At 43.3% G+C, this 17,564-nt stretch overlaps 1 protein-coding gene across 1 annotated transcript in view; it reads left to right on the top strand.

The window, feature by feature from the left end:
- Nucleotides 1–17,564, top strand: part of ZFC3H1 (zinc finger C3H1-type containing) — a 3,672,721-nt gene that overhangs the window by 2,897,636 nt on the left and 757,521 nt on the right. The window contains exon 24 of the mRNA XM_044087220.1: nucleotides 16,511–16,751. Within this exon, the coding sequence (XP_043943155.1) occupies nucleotides 16,511–16,751 (241 nt within the window). The remainder of the gene's footprint in view (nucleotides 1–16,510; nucleotides 16,752–17,564) is intronic.

The following is a 17,564-nucleotide window of genomic DNA, read 5'->3' as shown; positions in this document are numbered from 1 at the left end:
TCAGCATGGGTGTCATGAAGTTTTCCACTCCTGTCTTAAGAAGCGTGAAGTTAACTTTGGAGAATTTTTTTACGGTGGTTTACCTAATGGGCAGTGGGGGTGGGGTGTGGATGTCTAGGGTGATTTGCTTGTGGTCGGATATGACCAATAAGAAATTGACCTCTGGTGTAGAACACCGGTTGCCCATGTTAGTAATGACCAGGTCTAGGATATTGCTGCCCCTGGTGAGAGTGTGGATAAGTTGATCCAAGGCATTGGAATTTATGAATTCCAGAAAACGTTGAGCACGAGTTGGTACATGAGTAGTTTTCACAAATGAAATAGTATTGCAATTAAGAATGAACAAAAAAACAATTAAGTGCCACACAGAGAGAGTGCATACATGCCAGTGTTCTACTACAAATCTAAGAGAAGTACTCCAGTCTCCAGTTAAAAATGAAATGCAAGGCAAAAAAAAAAAAAAAAAAAAAGTGTAAATATGCCAGTTGCTGCCATCATCTAAATGAAGTGGGACGAAAATGTATGTTGTTATATGTTGTATAATAATAATAACTAGAAATAAGCATCTTTTAACCTGTCGCAAAGCAGCTTGATATCCTGGGTGACCTTGCAACATTTCAAAGGACACAGCTAACCCCGGCAGCGATCACTTTACAGTCAGTGTACACTAAAAGAGACTTGACTTGACATAAATCTAGACTGCACTAGATAATTTGCTGGCCAAAACTGTATAAAGCATGCACCTCTTTTTATAGACACACTTTTTTTATTTTGGCATTACAAGAACAAGAAGTTTGTTAAATTATCACTTAATAACCGAAGCATGAAGAAGTTGGTTGTGAGTGAATTTAACAGATATTATTCCCCGGACTGTACAGATCTGTTAGTACTAGCCCGATAAACTATTAAACCATACCACTAAGATACTGTCAATTTTTGCCAAAGAGTAATGCGCACCAGCTGCCGAGAAGTGAGGAACTGTAAAGATACCCTATATTTAATCCTGTGTATTAAAACATTTAATTTCCATCTGCTACTGTTTTCATTATCTTGTGTTGCCTGGAATGCCTGCTAGATAGATTGATTACCTTCATATTTGAAAAATACAGCTCTGCGGATGTAAAACTATTGTAAGTAAGCCTCCAATAAAAAAAAATCCTGCATTTTTGTAATGATCAAAACTGTCTGCATTAGTGTGTACTAAACGCAGACAAATGCAACATCAGAATCATCTTATGCTACCACGGATAATGTGAAAACAAATAGTGTTCTGTTGCTGTGAACTGTACTGAACCGTTCTACAGGGAACCTTTAAATTTGCTTCTCTAGTTGGACAACGTGCTACTACAACAGCCGGATATAATTTTCTTTCACCAACAGCACAGCAATGCTAAGGCATTACAGAGTTTAAAATCAGTTATGCAGATAACGTTCACATGCAAGACAAAATCTCTAGTGTGCAGTTGCAATGATTTACTTGGATCAGCCCACTCACAAGCGTACAGGTAAAAATTATACCCATCAACTAAAATATCATAATCTCATTCAGAATTCCAGCTAAGGACCCCGACTTACCTCAACCAAGCAAACAGTGATGAACCAAGCAAGGGAGGGAAGAGCGGAGGCGCAAAACAAAAGTCCCAAAAACGCTGCCTGTTTGTGTAGCCCACATGCTGCAGAGAAACAGACCATCGATGAGTCACTCACTTCAAGAGATTTCCAGGAAGTACTGAAAGCCAACAGATGTCCCCGCCACTATCTCGTCAATGAAGAAAGGCGGGCGTGAGCTTTAAATAATGCTCAACAAGCGTAGCCACTCACATTCATCACATAGATGCAGGGGGAGGGAATGGAAGCACATAGTAGGGGGCTGTGCTTTGCTATGTACTACTGTAGAAATTCATGCTTTGTACTATGAAGTGGGGGAGGGCGCAATCGCTAGCCTACAGTACGGGCGGAGGGGAGGTGAAAATGGGAAAAGAAGTAAATTGTCATTCCTTCAAATTGCGCCCTTTTGAGGCCAGCCTGTATGGCGCCCTAGGCGGTTGCCTAGTTCGCCTATGCCTAAGGCCGGCCATGCGTGGTTCCTCTTCATCATCAAATACAGTCATGCCGTGTCTTGGGAAAATACTCCCCCTCTGAAAGAGTGTCACAACTTACTCAAAACCAAATATCCCTTCTGGCCTCCATTACTTAAGACCTCTTAAATAATTGCACCATTGGGCTAATCTCAAAAGACTTCATGTGAAAAAGATTTTACTCCAGATTTTTTCTAATCCCAAGGAAAGAAAGACAGTGGAAACTCATCTCATATCTGCCTCTCCCAAACACTTATTTGAAAGTACTATCTTTCAAAATGCTCTTTACACACTTCTGCCTTTCATCCTCCCCCAAGCTTTCTTAGTGTCATTAGATGTGAATGACGCCTATTTACACATACCCATTCACTCTTTTTGCAGGAGATTCCTTAGGTTTTTCTCTGGCTCCTTGCATTTTCAGTTTGCTGCTTGCCTTTTGGTCTTTCCACAGCTCCAAGAGTATTCACAATGTAGCTAGCTCTAGTAGTAGCTTTCTGCTGGAATCAGGGAATCTGAATTTTTCCCTGCTTTGACAACCCACTGATCCAGGCTGTCTATTCAGAAAGTCATCTTCAGCATCTACACTTCACTCTCCAACTTCTGACAAGTCTGGGTTTTGGTATAAACTACAAAAAAAATCCCACATAGTCCATACATGTGATCAGGTTTTCCTGGGCTGCAAACTGGAGAGAGAGAAAATGCAAGCATTCATCTCCCAAGAGAAAGTTCACTGTCTATCCATTTTTTTTCCAAGATATCTCCAATGCAACTCATTGCTGTGGAAGGGAAAAGCTAAGGACTTTGGGATTCATGGCAGCTATTATCCCTGTGCTCCCCCGGCCACACTTCTCCTGAGAAAAATCCAATGGTACCTCAAGTCTATGTTGTCCCAGCACACTTACGCACTGGACAACCTGATTCCCTTCGTCCCTTGTAGCAAAAAGGAGGTACATTGGTGGAAGGGACAGGTCTTTCTCAACCCAGGACTACGATTCACACCACCACCTCTTCCTCAAGTTCATACAGACTTCTTGAACGAGGGTTTGGGGGCATGGGCAGGATCACACCAAATGCAGGGGAAATGGCAGCCTCAGTTCCTGAAGGAACATAACAGTCTGGAAGAAGTGCGGGCTGATGTTCTTCGTGTTTCACTGTTGTAGTCCTTACATTTGGGTAATTTGCTGGCAGGTTGCCCTCAGTCAGCCTGAATATCAAAGTCTTGGGTCCTGCGTCAGTTGCTGTCTCCTCTTCCATGACGTCAGGTCGTCAGGGGTATAAAACATGCAGTTGACACCATTTTATTCAGTCTTTCTTGCCACGCGGTGCCCGAAGCAGAAGTAGTTCAGAAGTGCCGGTCGGCCGACTCCTGAAATTTTCGCATTTCAGTTTCAGAACTGAAGTCTTCAATTAAAGCTAAGTACCCCATTGGGGAAACTTTTTCTTGCTCCTTACCGATGTCAGTAAAAGTTAATAATTGCATTACTTGTGGGAAGCAAATACCATATAAGGATTTTCATTTGTACTGTATTCCTTGCCTATACCACATAAGGATTTTCATTTGTACTGTATTCCTTGCCTAGGCCCAGATCATAACGTGCCTTGCTGTCGGTTTTGTGCTAGATTTAACCAATGCACTATTAAGCGTTGGTATATTTTTGCTTCACAGTATTTTGGATCCAGATTTAATTACCCTGAAATGTCGTCGGATAGCAATCCGACTACCGGAGTTCACAAAAAACGCAAAGAAAAAGACAGAGACAGACCGTCGAGGTCCAAAACCAACAACAAAGCTTCTCCTAAGCTAGTCGCTGGTTCGCCGGTACTCAGTGAGGCGCTTTCGCAGCCCCTGACACCTGCTACTTTTGAGTCGCAGGCCTCTACCAAGACCCATGCGGAGTCCTGTATGCCATTAGATTCTCAGAGTATTGAACCCGCGGATGTGTCTCCAATGGATGGGTTTGGAGCCGCTGAGCAGGCACCGGCTTCTGAGGGTGTTTTCAGGCCTCAACATTTCTATATAAAACTGATGCCAGCTTCAAAAACAACTTCTAAGTCTAAAATAACTGACACATGAGCCACGTGCTCAGGCCCCTATGCCTAAAAATCAGATGATCAAAATGGCTGAGGACTTAATTACCTTGATCAGGGGTTCCCAACCCCCCCCCCCCCCCTGCTAAAAGGCCTAGACAAGACACTGATTATGAATCTTCAGATCAGGTTTCTATTTCCTCTGATTCCTCTTCTGATCAGGAATTTTCTATACCACCCTATGGGGATTCAGATGCAGAAGAGTCCATCCCATCTACATCTCCTCCTGAGGATTATTCTTTTAGATTAACCTTGCATACTTTAAGGGAACTTTTTCATTGGGAGAGTCAGGATTTCTCTGAGTCAAAAAAGAGGCTTAGGGATTTCCTCCTCCTTCCTCAGCATAGGCCTTTGGCTATACCTCCTGTATTAGACATTGTTGATGATGTGTTTGGCTCCTGATTTCCTACCTCCGGCTCCTAGTAAGCCAGACAGATATTACAGGGTTCCTGACTCCCACACATTTTTATTCAAAAATCTTGCTGCTGATCCTGAAACTATCTCACAGGGTCCCAAAGGTATAAAGGCCTCTACAGCCTAAAATCCTATCCCCTCTGATAGAGATTCCAGGGTGCTGGATAGATGGGGAAAGAATGTGTATACGTCTGCAACCTTGGCAATTAGGGCCTTAAACTGCCAGTTTCATATACTTAAATATCAACAGCATGTTATGGGCTTATTGAAACAGAAAATTATGTTGAGCTCTGATTGTGTGGAAAATAAAGAATTATTACATGCAGCAGAACAGGTTGGAAAGCATACTTTGCAATGTGGTTTTGATTCCTTGGAGGCCTCTTGCAGGGCCACAATTACTGGATCTGTGATTAGAAGGCATGCCTGGCTCAAAGAGAAAAATCTGCTTGATCATGTTAAAGCTAAATTGTTGGATGCACCTTTACAACATGATACTCTGGTTATAAGGCAGAAGAGGTTTTAAAGAAAATGGAAGACAAAGCTAAATCTATGCAAACTGTAAAAGATTGCTTACAAGTGCAGCCACCCAGATTCAGTAGGCCCTGGCCTACTAAAAATTGGTCCTTTGCTGTGTCCAACAGAGCCTCACAATGCAAATCCAGGCGCTCAAAAGGCTCTAGAATACCAATCACAGGGTTCTTACAGGTCAAAGCAATGGGGTGCCTCTTCCTCCAAATCTGGAGGAAACAAAGCACAACCCTACAGTAAGCAGTCTCAATGTCTTCCCTCTACCATCACCAAGCACTTACCTTTTGGCAGCCCCCTTGGGGGGAAAATTAGCACTTCATGCTCAAAATTGGCATCTAATTACCCAGGACAAGTGGGTATTAAACATACTATCCCAGGGGTACAGATTTCATTTCCATACTTTGCCATTTCCAAATGGTTGGCCAGATCTGCCACAAAATCAATGGACAGAGGCTCAGAAACAAGTTACGTCCCTCATGGATATGGGGGCTATTCAGCCAGTACCAGAACAGGAAAAAGGACAAGGTTTTTATTCAAGACTGTTCCTGGACCCAGAAAAGACAATGCCTGGCATCCAATACTGGACTTATCGATTTTGAACACGTTTTTCGACATTCCAAAATTCAAAATGCTGACTTTGCAACAGCTACTGCAAATGCTGGGCAAGAACGCTTGGTTGGTAACTCCAGACTTAAAAGAGGCATACCTGCATATCCCAATAAGGGAATCATGCAGAAGATACCTCCACTTCAAGGCAGGTTTTATGCATTACCAATTCTCTGCACTGCTTTTTGGCTTATCTACTGTGCCCAGGGTCTTTACCAAGTGCCTGGCACCAGTAATTCCATTTTGCAGACAAAGAAGCATACAAATCTCTCATTACTTGGACGATTGTCTCATTCAAGCAGAAAACAAGGACATTCTTCTTCAACATCTGATGTTTGTAAAAAAGGCTTCTAACATGCCTCTAGGGTACACAGTAAATGAAAATAAATCACAACTGGTACCCTCTCAAAAAATTACATTCCTGAGTGCAAGCTTGAGTACAACTGCCCAGGTGGCTTACCTTAAGCCAGACAAAGGCAACTGACTGTATACTTCAAACAGATGGCAACAAAAACCCAGTTATCTGTAAGACAAATTCTGCAGGCTTTGGGGTTCATGGCAATCCTGCATTCTACTAATTCCATATGCAAGACTGCATATGAGGAAACTTCAGTGGTATCTAAAAAGTTTATAGAGTTAACATTGTCACAGTCTGGAAACAATGATTCCTCTCATTCCCTGCCTACAACAGGAGTTTCTTTGGTGGGCAGGGACATGTCACCAAAACAAGGGACAGTCTTTCACTCTACCCCCTGCCACCCAAACCCTAACTACAGACGCATCAGACTATGCTTGGGGGGCCCACCTGGCGGTGAGATGCATTCAGGGCATATGGACCCCAAAACAAATGCATCTGCATATCAACCAGAGAAAGAAATGCTAGCTGTTCAGAATGCCCTGACAGCCTTCAAGGACTTAATTCATCCAGGACAACTACTGATAAAGACGGACAACACCACGGTTATGTGGTACATAAACAAGCAGGGGGGTACACATTCCTACCCCCTTTGCAGACTAGCCATGGCATTGTGGACATAGCCTTGACTTACCAAGTACATCTTCAAGCACAATTCCTGAAAGGAAAACAAAATATTCTGGCAGAGGACCTAAGCAGAAATCTTATGGACCCTCACGAGTGGAAACTGGATCCACATGTCTTCAGCAAGGTAACACAGAAATGGGGGAGCCCAGACATAGATCTATTTGCCTCTCCCCAAAATTATCAACTGGACAAATTCTGCACAAGGACTTATCACAGACAAGCATGGAAAGTGGATGCCCTATCCTTCAGTTGGAGAAGCCTATCAGTCTACGCCTTTCCTCCTCTGCCTCTTCTCCCCAAGGTCTTACTAAAGGTCAGATAGGAAAAACCAAAAATGATCCTAATTGCCCCAGACTGGCCTCGCCAGCACTGGTACCCAATTCTAAGGAATATGTCTCAACTCCCTTCTTGGTACTTGCCTCAGTTACCTCATCTACTGTCTCAACAGAGCAATCAAATTCTGCACACTCAGCTCCAAACTCTGAACCTGGCAACATGGCTGATCGTGTAATTATTCAAACAACACCTCTCAGTAAATCTATGATGGATGTCATTTTGGAAGCCGGAAGGCCTAGTACTAGAAAATCTTATGCTGATAAATGGAAGAGATTCTGTGCTTGGAACCAAGCACAAGGGATGAACACAGCAAAACCAGATATTCCTCAGATTTTACAATACTTGACTGAGATGCTTGACAAGGGCCTATCTTTTTCTTCAATAAAAATCCATGCCTCTGTCATCTTGGCTCATTACAACACAGAGCCTCCCATCTTTTCTCATCCTCTGCTTAAAACAGCATCTTAGAGGGGCCAAAAATTTAAAGCCTCCTAGAAGATCACCAACTCCTGCATGGGACCTCAATTTTGTGCTGGAAAAACTCACTCTGCCTCTTTTTGAACCATCAGCTACTGTGGATATAAAGTTTTTATCTTGGAAAACAGCTTTCCTTTTGGCAATCACTTCAGCAAGAAGGGTTTCAGAACTACAGGCCCTCATGGCCGTGGAGCTTTTTGTTACATTTTACCTGGATAGGGTGTCCCTCAGGACCAATCCTTCCTTTATGCCTACGGTGGTATCCAGTGTGGCTCTTAACCAAACTATTTGCCTGCCAACATTTTACCCACATCCGCAGAAAAAAGGGGAGCAGATTCTGCATTCATTGGACGTACACAGCCAACTAAGATTCTACTTAAACAGGACCAAATCTCTAAGAAAGTCTGAGCAATTACTAGTGGCATTTGCTGCAGGATTGGAGTGGAAGGCTATATCAAAGCAGACTATTTCTAAGTGGATAAGCCACTGCATTAATTTCTGCTACTTGTGTCATGGTAAACCAATGCCCAAGGGAATCGGGTCCTCTACCTCAGCAGCTTTTCTCAGAGGAGTTCCAACCAAAGACATTCTAGAAGCTGCTACTTGGAGCTCTGTTCATACTTTTACAAAGCATTATCATTTGCCTCTCTTCTCTAAGTCCAGGGCAGGCTTTGCCACTGCAGTTCTGCAGGGCCTTGTAGCCGCTCCTAATGCTGTTTAGCTCCATCCTCCCATCCATAGCTTTGGGATTCTACCCAAATGTAATGACTGTAACAGTGAAACATGAAGAACATAATACAGTTGTGTACACTTACCATAAATGTAGATGTTAAGAGTGTATTCACTGTTGCAGTCCGGGTTACCCACCCGCCATCCCCCTTTTTCTAGAACTTCTCTTTCCTTCACTATATTCTAAAGCCTTTGTGGTGTATTTGCTTTTAGATGAAGGTAAAGTTTATATTGCCAAAAGTGCATTTACTTATATATTGCCCATTTGGGTGGCACCTGACATCTGGTGCAAGAGAAACTGAATAAAATGGCGTTGGCTGCATGTTTTATACCCCTGACGACCTCACGCCATGGAAGAGGAGACAGCAACCGACACAGGACCCAAGACTTTGATATTCAGGCCGACTGAGGGCAACCTGCCAGTAGATTACCCAAATGTAATGACTGCAACAGTGAATACACTCGAACATCTACATTTATGGTAAGTGTACACAACTGTATTTTCTTTAAGCTCTTCAGATTTTTACCCACCTCTGGAAATCTAGGTTTCTCCTAGTGCACACAGACAACAGCCGCATTCATGTGGTACATACGGTATTTCCAGCTGTGATGATTAGCACAGTAGACATGGAACTTGGCAACCCAAATAAACATCACAAACTCAGCCACATACATCCCTTTTCATGACAGTGTGGAGGTAGACACCCTAAGATGCTCACTGGAGGACTCCCATGAATGTACTTTGAAACGGGAGGTTTTCCAGGCGATCACCATTCAGTGGGGCACTCCTCAGATAGACTTGTTTGCATCACCAACCAACCATCAGCTCCCTCAGTTCTCCACCAGGAACTCTTGTCCAACAGCTTGTAGGACAGATGCTATTTCCTTCCATTGGAGAGGGAAGATCCTCAGTGCTTTTCCTTCTCTGCATCTTCTTCCAAAAGTTCTTCTCAAGGCATTAAAGGAAGTACCAAACCTCCTTTTGCTTGCACCATTTTGACCAAGGCAGCATTGGTTTCCCCTTGCTATTTCACCCGCCAAAGGAAAATTACAGGAGAATTCCTCTTCAGCTAGACCTGATAACTCGGAAAAAAGGATTGCTGCTCCATTCAGTTCTTCCAATTCTCAACTTGACTCTATGGATGTTAGGATTTTAAATCCTAAGAGACATCTGTCTCTGAAGAGGTGGGTTCAAGTCCTACAAGAGGCCAGGAGACCCACTACTAGGAATCTTACACAGGTAGAGGCAAAAGGTTTTCCTATTGGTATCGCAAACATCATCAGGACTCGCTCTTATCACAAGTTTCTGCTGTACTGCAATATCTCTATTGAAATACTTCAATCAGGTTTGGTAACAAAAGCTCACCTGTCAGGTATCATAGGTTCATAGGTTCATACTAGGCTATCTGCCCAAGGGCATTTATAAGCCTAGCCCATAGTTATGTGGCTTTCGCCACCCCTTTAGTTTGAATAAAACTATGCCTATTATTTTGCTGTGCCTCTGTCAAGCAGTGACACTGAAGTAATCCCTGGGGTATATCTGCGATCTCCCATCCATTGGTCAAGATTCCTCTTGAACAAGGCCAGCGAGGTGCTCTGCCTCACATGTACCGGTATTTTGTTCCACAGCATAGGGAGTCTCTGGGTGATGAATCTGTCCCTCCAGCACGTTCTATTAATAACCGTGTCAAGGTTTAAGTCTCCGCCCTTGTGGTTCTGAGGGATCTAGATTTTTTGAGGTGAAGCATATTCATCAAATCTGGGTTTGACATGGCCTTATATGTCAGGCACAGGTCACCTCTGAGCAAGCGGTATGAGACTGAATAGAGCTGGAGTTCTTTCAGTCGGGCAGCATAAGACATATTTTTGAGACCCTTTATCCTTTTGGTGAGGAACTTTTGGGGCCTTTCAAGCTGCAGCAGGTGTCGGGTCAGATACATTCCGAACAGGGCATTGTACTCAATCATAGGTCTAATGAGTGATGAGTACAGGGGGACGATGACCTCCCTTGATCTAGATGTGAATCCCTTCATGATCAGGTGGGCAATATAGAAGGTTTTCCTAACTACTTTAGCAACATGAGTGTCAAACGAAAGGTTACTGTCAACCTGGGTCCCCAGATCCCTGATGTCTTCTTCTGTGCTCAGTGGATTGCCACCTATATGGTAGCTAGGGGTAACCTTGTTTTTCCCGAAGGGTATGACTATGCATTTCTTGGCGTTTAACTTTAGGCCATGGCTCTGGCACCAGTTATCCGTTTCTGTGAGGCCCTTCTGAAGGATATCTGTGTCAGATGTGTTTTCGACTATGGCGCCCAGTTTGCAGTCATCTGCAAACTTTGTCAGCCATAACCCTCCTATGTTGCTTGTACTTCAGAAAAGTAGATGCCGAACAAGAGTGGACCCAGGACTGAGCCCTGTGGGACACCACTTGTGACAGGCTTTGAGTCTGACATGGCTCCAGCAACTCTGACCCTGTGGGTTCTGTCACTTAGCCAGTTTGCAACCCATCTTGTGATGTATGGGTTTACATTCAAGCTGATGAGTTTTTCGATGATACCTGAGTGGGGTATTGTGTCGAAGGCCTTTGCCAGGTCGAGGTAGGCTCTATGGACTGCCTTTCCCTCATCAATGGCCTTGGTGACTGTCTCGAAAAAGTCAACCAAGTTTAAGAGGCATGATCTGCCTTTGACAAAGCCAAACTGGGTTGGATCCAAAGTCTGCAAGTTCCCTATGTCTTTATTTATGAGTTCCATTATGGTCCTCTCCATGGCTTTGCAGATAAGGCTTGTCAAGCTAATGGGGTGGTAATTTCCAAGGTCGGTGGAGGCACCGCCCTTGTGAAGTGGGACCACAGTCACCGTGCGCCACTCCTTGGGTACGTATCCTGAGGTGAGGCTAAGATTAAACAGCTGCCCTAACTGTGGGTTTAATTCCTCGTTGAGTTCGTGGAGCACACAGCCGGGGACACCATCCGGTCCCATGGATGCTGTGTTTTTTGCCTTTGTGAGAGCAGTTCTCACCTGGGTGTTGGAGATGTTTGGGGGGCTACAATCCTCTGGTATAGATATCTCTCCTTTTGGGGAGTTTGCACTGAACCTGTCAGCCAGTATGTTGGCAATGTGTGTAGGTTCAGTAATCTTCACGTCATTTTGAACTAATTCTGAGCATATCTGGGAGTTTCTTCCTAGGTTTCTAACATAGCTAAAGAAGGCCTTATGATTGTCTTTTGAGTCCTTGGCGATTTTTCTCTCAAAATTAGCCTTGGATGATTTTATGAGAGCTCTTAGTTTTTTACTTATAATGATCAAAGGTGTCTTACCTTTCAAGGATTTTGCTCTATCTTGTAGTAGCTTCCTCCTTTTGTTGTAGAGCTTGTTTATGGCTGGGGTCCACCAGACTGGACGCTTGCCTTTGGTACAGAGAGTCTTAGTTTTGTTTGGGATTGCCTGATCCATGCAGTCCTGTAGGTGCTGGTAGAAGGCATTTGTAAGTGATTCAGCAGTTTGAGTAATGTTTACCACTGGCTCAGGGGCCTTAAAGGAGACCACACTAGTTTTTAGAAGTGTGAAGTCGGCTTTTGAGAAGTTTTTCACTGTGGTCTTTTTTATTTCAGGTGGGGGCGGGATGAGGACCTCCAGCGAGATTAGTTTATGATCTGATCTCACAATTGAGGGGTATACTTCCGGTGTTGAACATTTTGATCCCATGTTCGTGATGATGAGATCAAGTATGTTTTATCCTCTAGTGGGGATGGTGAGTAGTTGTTCCATGGCATTTGAGTTTATGAACTCCAGGAATCTTTGGGTCAGAGTGTTTGGGCTTGAGTAGTGTTCCCAGTCTATATTAGGGTAGTTGAAGTCACCTAGTATGATGGTGTTTGGAGATACATTTATCCCCTCCAATGTTTTCAGGAAGGCCATGTGAGGTTCCTGAGTTTGAGAGGGTGGCCTGTAACATGCTACAAATTGCAGAGCAGTCTTGCCTATGGTTAATTGCACCTGGATGGTCTCAGATGCATCGTGCATTGCCACCAACCTTGAGGGGTGAGTGTCCTTTATGAATATGGACACCCCCCCCTCCTTTCTTGGTGTTGTCCAGATTTTGGGGCCGGAACGCGTGATATGAGGTGAAACCTGATAGTGCTGGGGTGCTCTCAGGAGCCTTGAACCAGGTTTCTGTCACAGCACAGACATCGATGTTCTCCATATTGAGAAGGGCCTCGAGTGCGTGCATCTTGAGATTGAGACTTCTGGCATTGAGCAGCATTACCCTTAGTTTTTTTCCTTTTTTGTGTTCTAGGGTGGTAGGTTTAGAATTTGAGCCTTGCCTAAAAAAGGCACTATGGGTTGGCAAGAGCCTTTGCCAATATCCGGAAGCCCAGGGGTGACAGGTGCAAGCCGTCCCTTGCGAAGCAGCGTGGCTTGTCCAGCATGTCATCCCAGGCAGACAGACATTGGATCCCCTTTGAATGACACCAGAATTTAAGCCAATTATTAAAGCTGATCATCTTATCACTGTATTGTGGCATCATTCTAGGTGAAGGTAGGATACTGCTCAAGGTCAGGGTCATACCTGCCTGGGCTACATAATCAGAGAGCTCCTCGATGTCCCTTTTCATGTAGTCCAGGGAGGTACGTCTCAGGTCGTTGACACCAGCGTGGACAATGACTGAGTCGTACTTGTACCTGCTGTTGAGAGACCTTAGTGCTTGCGTTATGTGGCGGATTCTAACGCCCGACAGGCAGCTTACTGTGACCTTCTTCTTACTCAGTCTGGTGAGCGGGACGTCAGTGTGTCTGACTATGGAGTCACCAATGACGAGTGTGTCTGGCATTGTGTTTGGCCTTAAGGGCTGTGACTGTTTGACACTCTGACTGTGTGGTCTATGTGTTGCATGTGATGGGTCCTGAGGTGGTAGTTGTGTGGGTGTCTGCTTTGGTGGCCTCTGCTGTTTTGGTAGATTATTGATCAGAGCCTCCGAGTATGTCTTTGTGTGATTATGTGTATGATTTGAAGTTGTGATTGTACTGTGTGTGACTGGGTATGTATTGTGTGTGGTTACCTTCTCCTCCTGTCTGGTCTTGCCAGTCCTATGTTGAGAGAGCTCAGCCTCCAGTTTGGCCGTATAGTTGCATCTCTCACATGTATTTGTGTTTTGTGGGAGAAGGAGAGGATTGTCTGTGTACATGAGGCAATTGTAACATTGCCTCAATATTCCCAGGTTCACCAGTTGAGCAGGAGAGGACACTAGCAACTGATCCCTCAACATACTAGAAGTAATAGATAAAGAGACTTTCAAAGGACTCCGGGGGATGTGGGGTGGGTTTTAGGCTGGTGGGGTACTATCTATAATAAGAGTGCTTTATCAAGGTGCAAGTACTGTAGGAGTAAGTGCTAGGCTTTACAGATAGAGAATAGTCTACTTGGGAATCAAGTAGAGATGAACTTTTCAGTTATAGGATACGCTGGTTAGATCAGCAGTACAGCTCAAGGAAGGTAGTTTTAAGGGAAAATTTGAAGAGTGGAATTTAGATGGCCCGAATAGTTTAACCGCCGCTGCTCTTGTGTGCAACAGTGGCAACTTCGCGCTAAATCGCACTCACGCGCGTTTAGCGTGTTTTATATCAGGGGGCTGAAAAAAGCTAGGAACTGGCCCAAAACGACCAATAGACTACAAGTTACTGGCTGAAACCTCACAAAACTGGACCAACAGGCAGCTCAATGCTTCCCACTCCCACTGGTAAGCAAGGGAACTTCCTCTCTTCCAAATTAGGCAAAGAATCAGTAACAGGAACTACAAACAAAGTCCAGGGATCAGCAACTCTGAAACTGGACTACTCTAGCTCAGTAAGGCGGGAAAAAGAGATATTTTTTTTTTCAGAAAACAAGGAGAAACAGATACAGTAGACACTTATAAATGCTATAAATCGGCTATCACAGCCTACAGAAACAATTTGCAACAATTACAGTTTAAAAGTAACAAAAATGAGATTTCAAGTGCAATAACAAGATATATGCAGAAAAACAATTACAATATATCAGCAAAGCAGGCGAAATACAGTCGCTAGGTAATTAGAAGTGGAAAGCCACAAAAAAATACTTAAATCAGGTAAAGTCGCTTTTTTAGCTCTCTGAAGCCTGGATTACTCTGCTGGCCACCACGAGGATCTGTGCTGAGTAGGTACAAGCTGGAAAACGCGCTTTTTATATTAGGGGGCTGAAAAAAGCTAGGAACTGGCCCAAAACGACCAATAGACTACAAGTTACTGGCTGAAACCTCACAAAACTGGACCAACAGGCAGCTCAATGCTTCCCACTCCCACTGGTAAGCAAGGGAACTTCTTCTCTTCCAAATTAGGCAAAGAATCAGTAACAGGAACTACAAACAAAGTCCAGGGATCAGCAACTCTGAAACTGGACTACTCTAGCTCAGTAAGGCGGGAAAAACAAGAGATGTATTTTATTTTTTTTTTTTTTCAGAAAACGAGGAGAAACAGATACAGTAGACACTTATAAATGCTATAAATCGGCTATCACAGCCTACAGAAACAATTTGCAACAATTACAGATTTAAAAGTAACAAAATGAGATTTCAAGTGCAATAACAAGATATATGCAGAAAAACAATTACAATATATCAGCAAAGCAAAGTTTGCCTCCTGCTCCTTTGACCTCCACATGCAGTTATGGCAGAGGTGCACTTTTCCTCAGGGGAGTTTTGCATCTTAACTCACCAAGGAAATCCATCTCTCCCCTTGGGATCTAAATTTCATGCTGGATGAGTTTACACTGCCAACTTCTACACTAGTGTCTTCCACTTCTCTGAAATTCAGTACTTAGAAGACTACCCTTCTCTTTGCTTCACCTCTGTTTATGGGAGTTTGAGTTACAAGCTTTCATGGCAATTCCCCTTTTCTTATTTTTCACAAGGGCAGGGTAACTTTCAAGGCTAATCAGTCCTTCACGCCTGAGGTAGTAAGTGAGATGTCCCATAATCAGGCCATCTTCCCACTTTATTTCCCAATCCACAAAATGGGGAAAAGAATATTACAGTCTGTGGATATTCAGAGGCAGCTCAGATTTATCTGGGCACAAAGCTAAATCCTTCAGAAAGATTAACTTAGCTGTTTGTATGATTTGTGATCCCTAATCTGGGCCAGCCAGTCTCCAGACACAAAGTATTACAGCGTTGGATTTCTAAGACTCTCTTTCTACTACTCGCACTGTGCCCTAAAGCACATTTCTATAGGCCAGTGGCTTCCTACTGGCTGCCACTTGATCCTCTATACACACCTCTACCAAACACATAAAATTGATACATTCTCCAGGTCCAGGGCAGCCTTTGCTTGGTCAGTACTGTCTGGACTGCTGGACAGCTGTTCTTCTCAGTAGCAAACCACTCTTTCCTGCTTCTGCTCTGGGAATTATCCATATGTCAGGAATACTGCAACAACTGCAACACTGATTTCAGTCAGTACATAGTACAGTTGTGTAAGAACTTAACATAATATTAGATATCCTGCAGATCCCTGTTGCAGTATTCATCCCACCCTTCATGTCCTGCTTTTCTACCTTATTCATCCTTCATATTCATATTCTTCCCCCTTTGCTTTAACCTCTGCTCTGTTACATGGGAATGGAGGAATTTTCTTACCTATTCAAACTGTACCCCTCCTAGCTGACCAGTCTCCTCTCTCTGTAGTTTACAGGCTGCTAGGCTGGAGAATGAGGATCCATGCTCATACTTGTGTGTCTATACCCAGTGCATACAAGCTGAGATTATGCATCAGACATGTGACCTGGGGGAAGTAAAACTTTTATACCCTGGCTGTATGTCAACGGTGTCAAACCCATATATCAGAGTACATCAGCAGTGATCTGTAGGATATCGTCTTATGGTCCTTACACAACTGTACTTGTCTAAATATGTGGTGGTTCAAAGTAATTTTTTTTCCTTTTAAAATGGGGTCTTCATTAATGTGCATCTTTCATAGGGAAATGAGTTCAGTGTAAGAATTAATACAGTTTTTGATTATTTCATTTTTAACATTATTGACTGAAATATTGTACACACAATTAAGTCTGACTTGAAGTGAATAGTAAAAGTAGTAATGATATGGAATATGTCTCACTACTCTCCAGCAGTATGTTCATTTTGTACAGTCTTCAAGTTTCTTTTAAATACAGATATTTATTGCATTGTTTTACAGAATGCTTTGAAGACAAATGATGGAAAAAGAAGCACTGCAGAATACCTCACAAAAAGTGATTGCTGCTTGGCTTGGTTATGTTACATTCATCTGATTGAATTCCAGAGTTTGCCGGGCAAATGTTTTGATCCGATTAATAGCAACCCTTCTAGGATTGTAAGCAAAGAGCCGTTTATAATTCCTTGGCAAGTTCCTGAAGATGTGAAAACAGACCCTGACATACTGCTAGCACTTTTTGAAGGTAAATTAATAGTTTTGAAAAATGGATTGTATTTGAAAGCATTTTACACTGCTGCCAAGTATACTTTGGTTGCCGTTCTAAATGCTGCTTTTCAGAAATGTGTAGCATTTGATGGTATCCTGTTTGACCTTTGGTGCACCTTATCAGTTTACTGAGCAACTGTGTGAAACTGATAGAGCCTCTCCAATCTACCCTAAGGCAACAATCAGTTTAGGCAGCTAGTTGGCTATAAATGTGTCTTAAACCAGATCACCTCCTGCCTTTTCTTTTCCTCAGTATCATTATGATCAGTCAGCTGTCATAATCTGTTTATTGTGGGTGCAGAACTTTGTTGTCAGTAAGTTAACTGTATGAAGAGCTGATGTGTCTGTCTTTCCTCATATATATTTATTTTGTGCCTCCATTTTGTCGAGAGATAGAGTCCTCCATATGACCCAACTGTCCTAGCTTCATGTAATGGCTTTTGTAGCTGGTGATCAAGCCAAGAAGATAGCAGAATGGAATTGCATGGCCTGTGCTCAACTCTTCTCTGTAGAAAGTCAAGTAAATGTTGCTGGGTGAGTTCCTAGTAATGAATTGCTAGTGGTTATGTGGGAGCGAACAGGAATAATCTTCTTGAAATGTGAGTTTGGGGATGCTGGACGATCTGTCAGTTGTGAAAACAAGTGGTGCACCAGACTACAGTTAACGCAAGCTTCTCTAAGCAATGAGAGAAGCATGCAGGAGGATGTTAAATCTGCAAGTACAAAAAATCCCCTAGTGGCTGCCTAGATAAATGCAGTGATGGCCAGATGATTGAAGGTGGGGGCATGA

The sequence above is a fragment of the Protopterus annectens genome, chromosome 11.part0 (assembly GCF_019279795.1).
Source record: "Protopterus annectens isolate FY-2018-M chromosome 11.part0, PAN1.0, whole genome shotgun sequence".
Taxonomy (NCBI): Eukaryota; Metazoa; Chordata; order Ceratodontiformes; family Protopteridae; genus Protopterus; species Protopterus annectens.
Note: the sequence above shows the minus strand (reverse complement) of the source record. Positions and strands in the feature narration are given on the sequence as shown.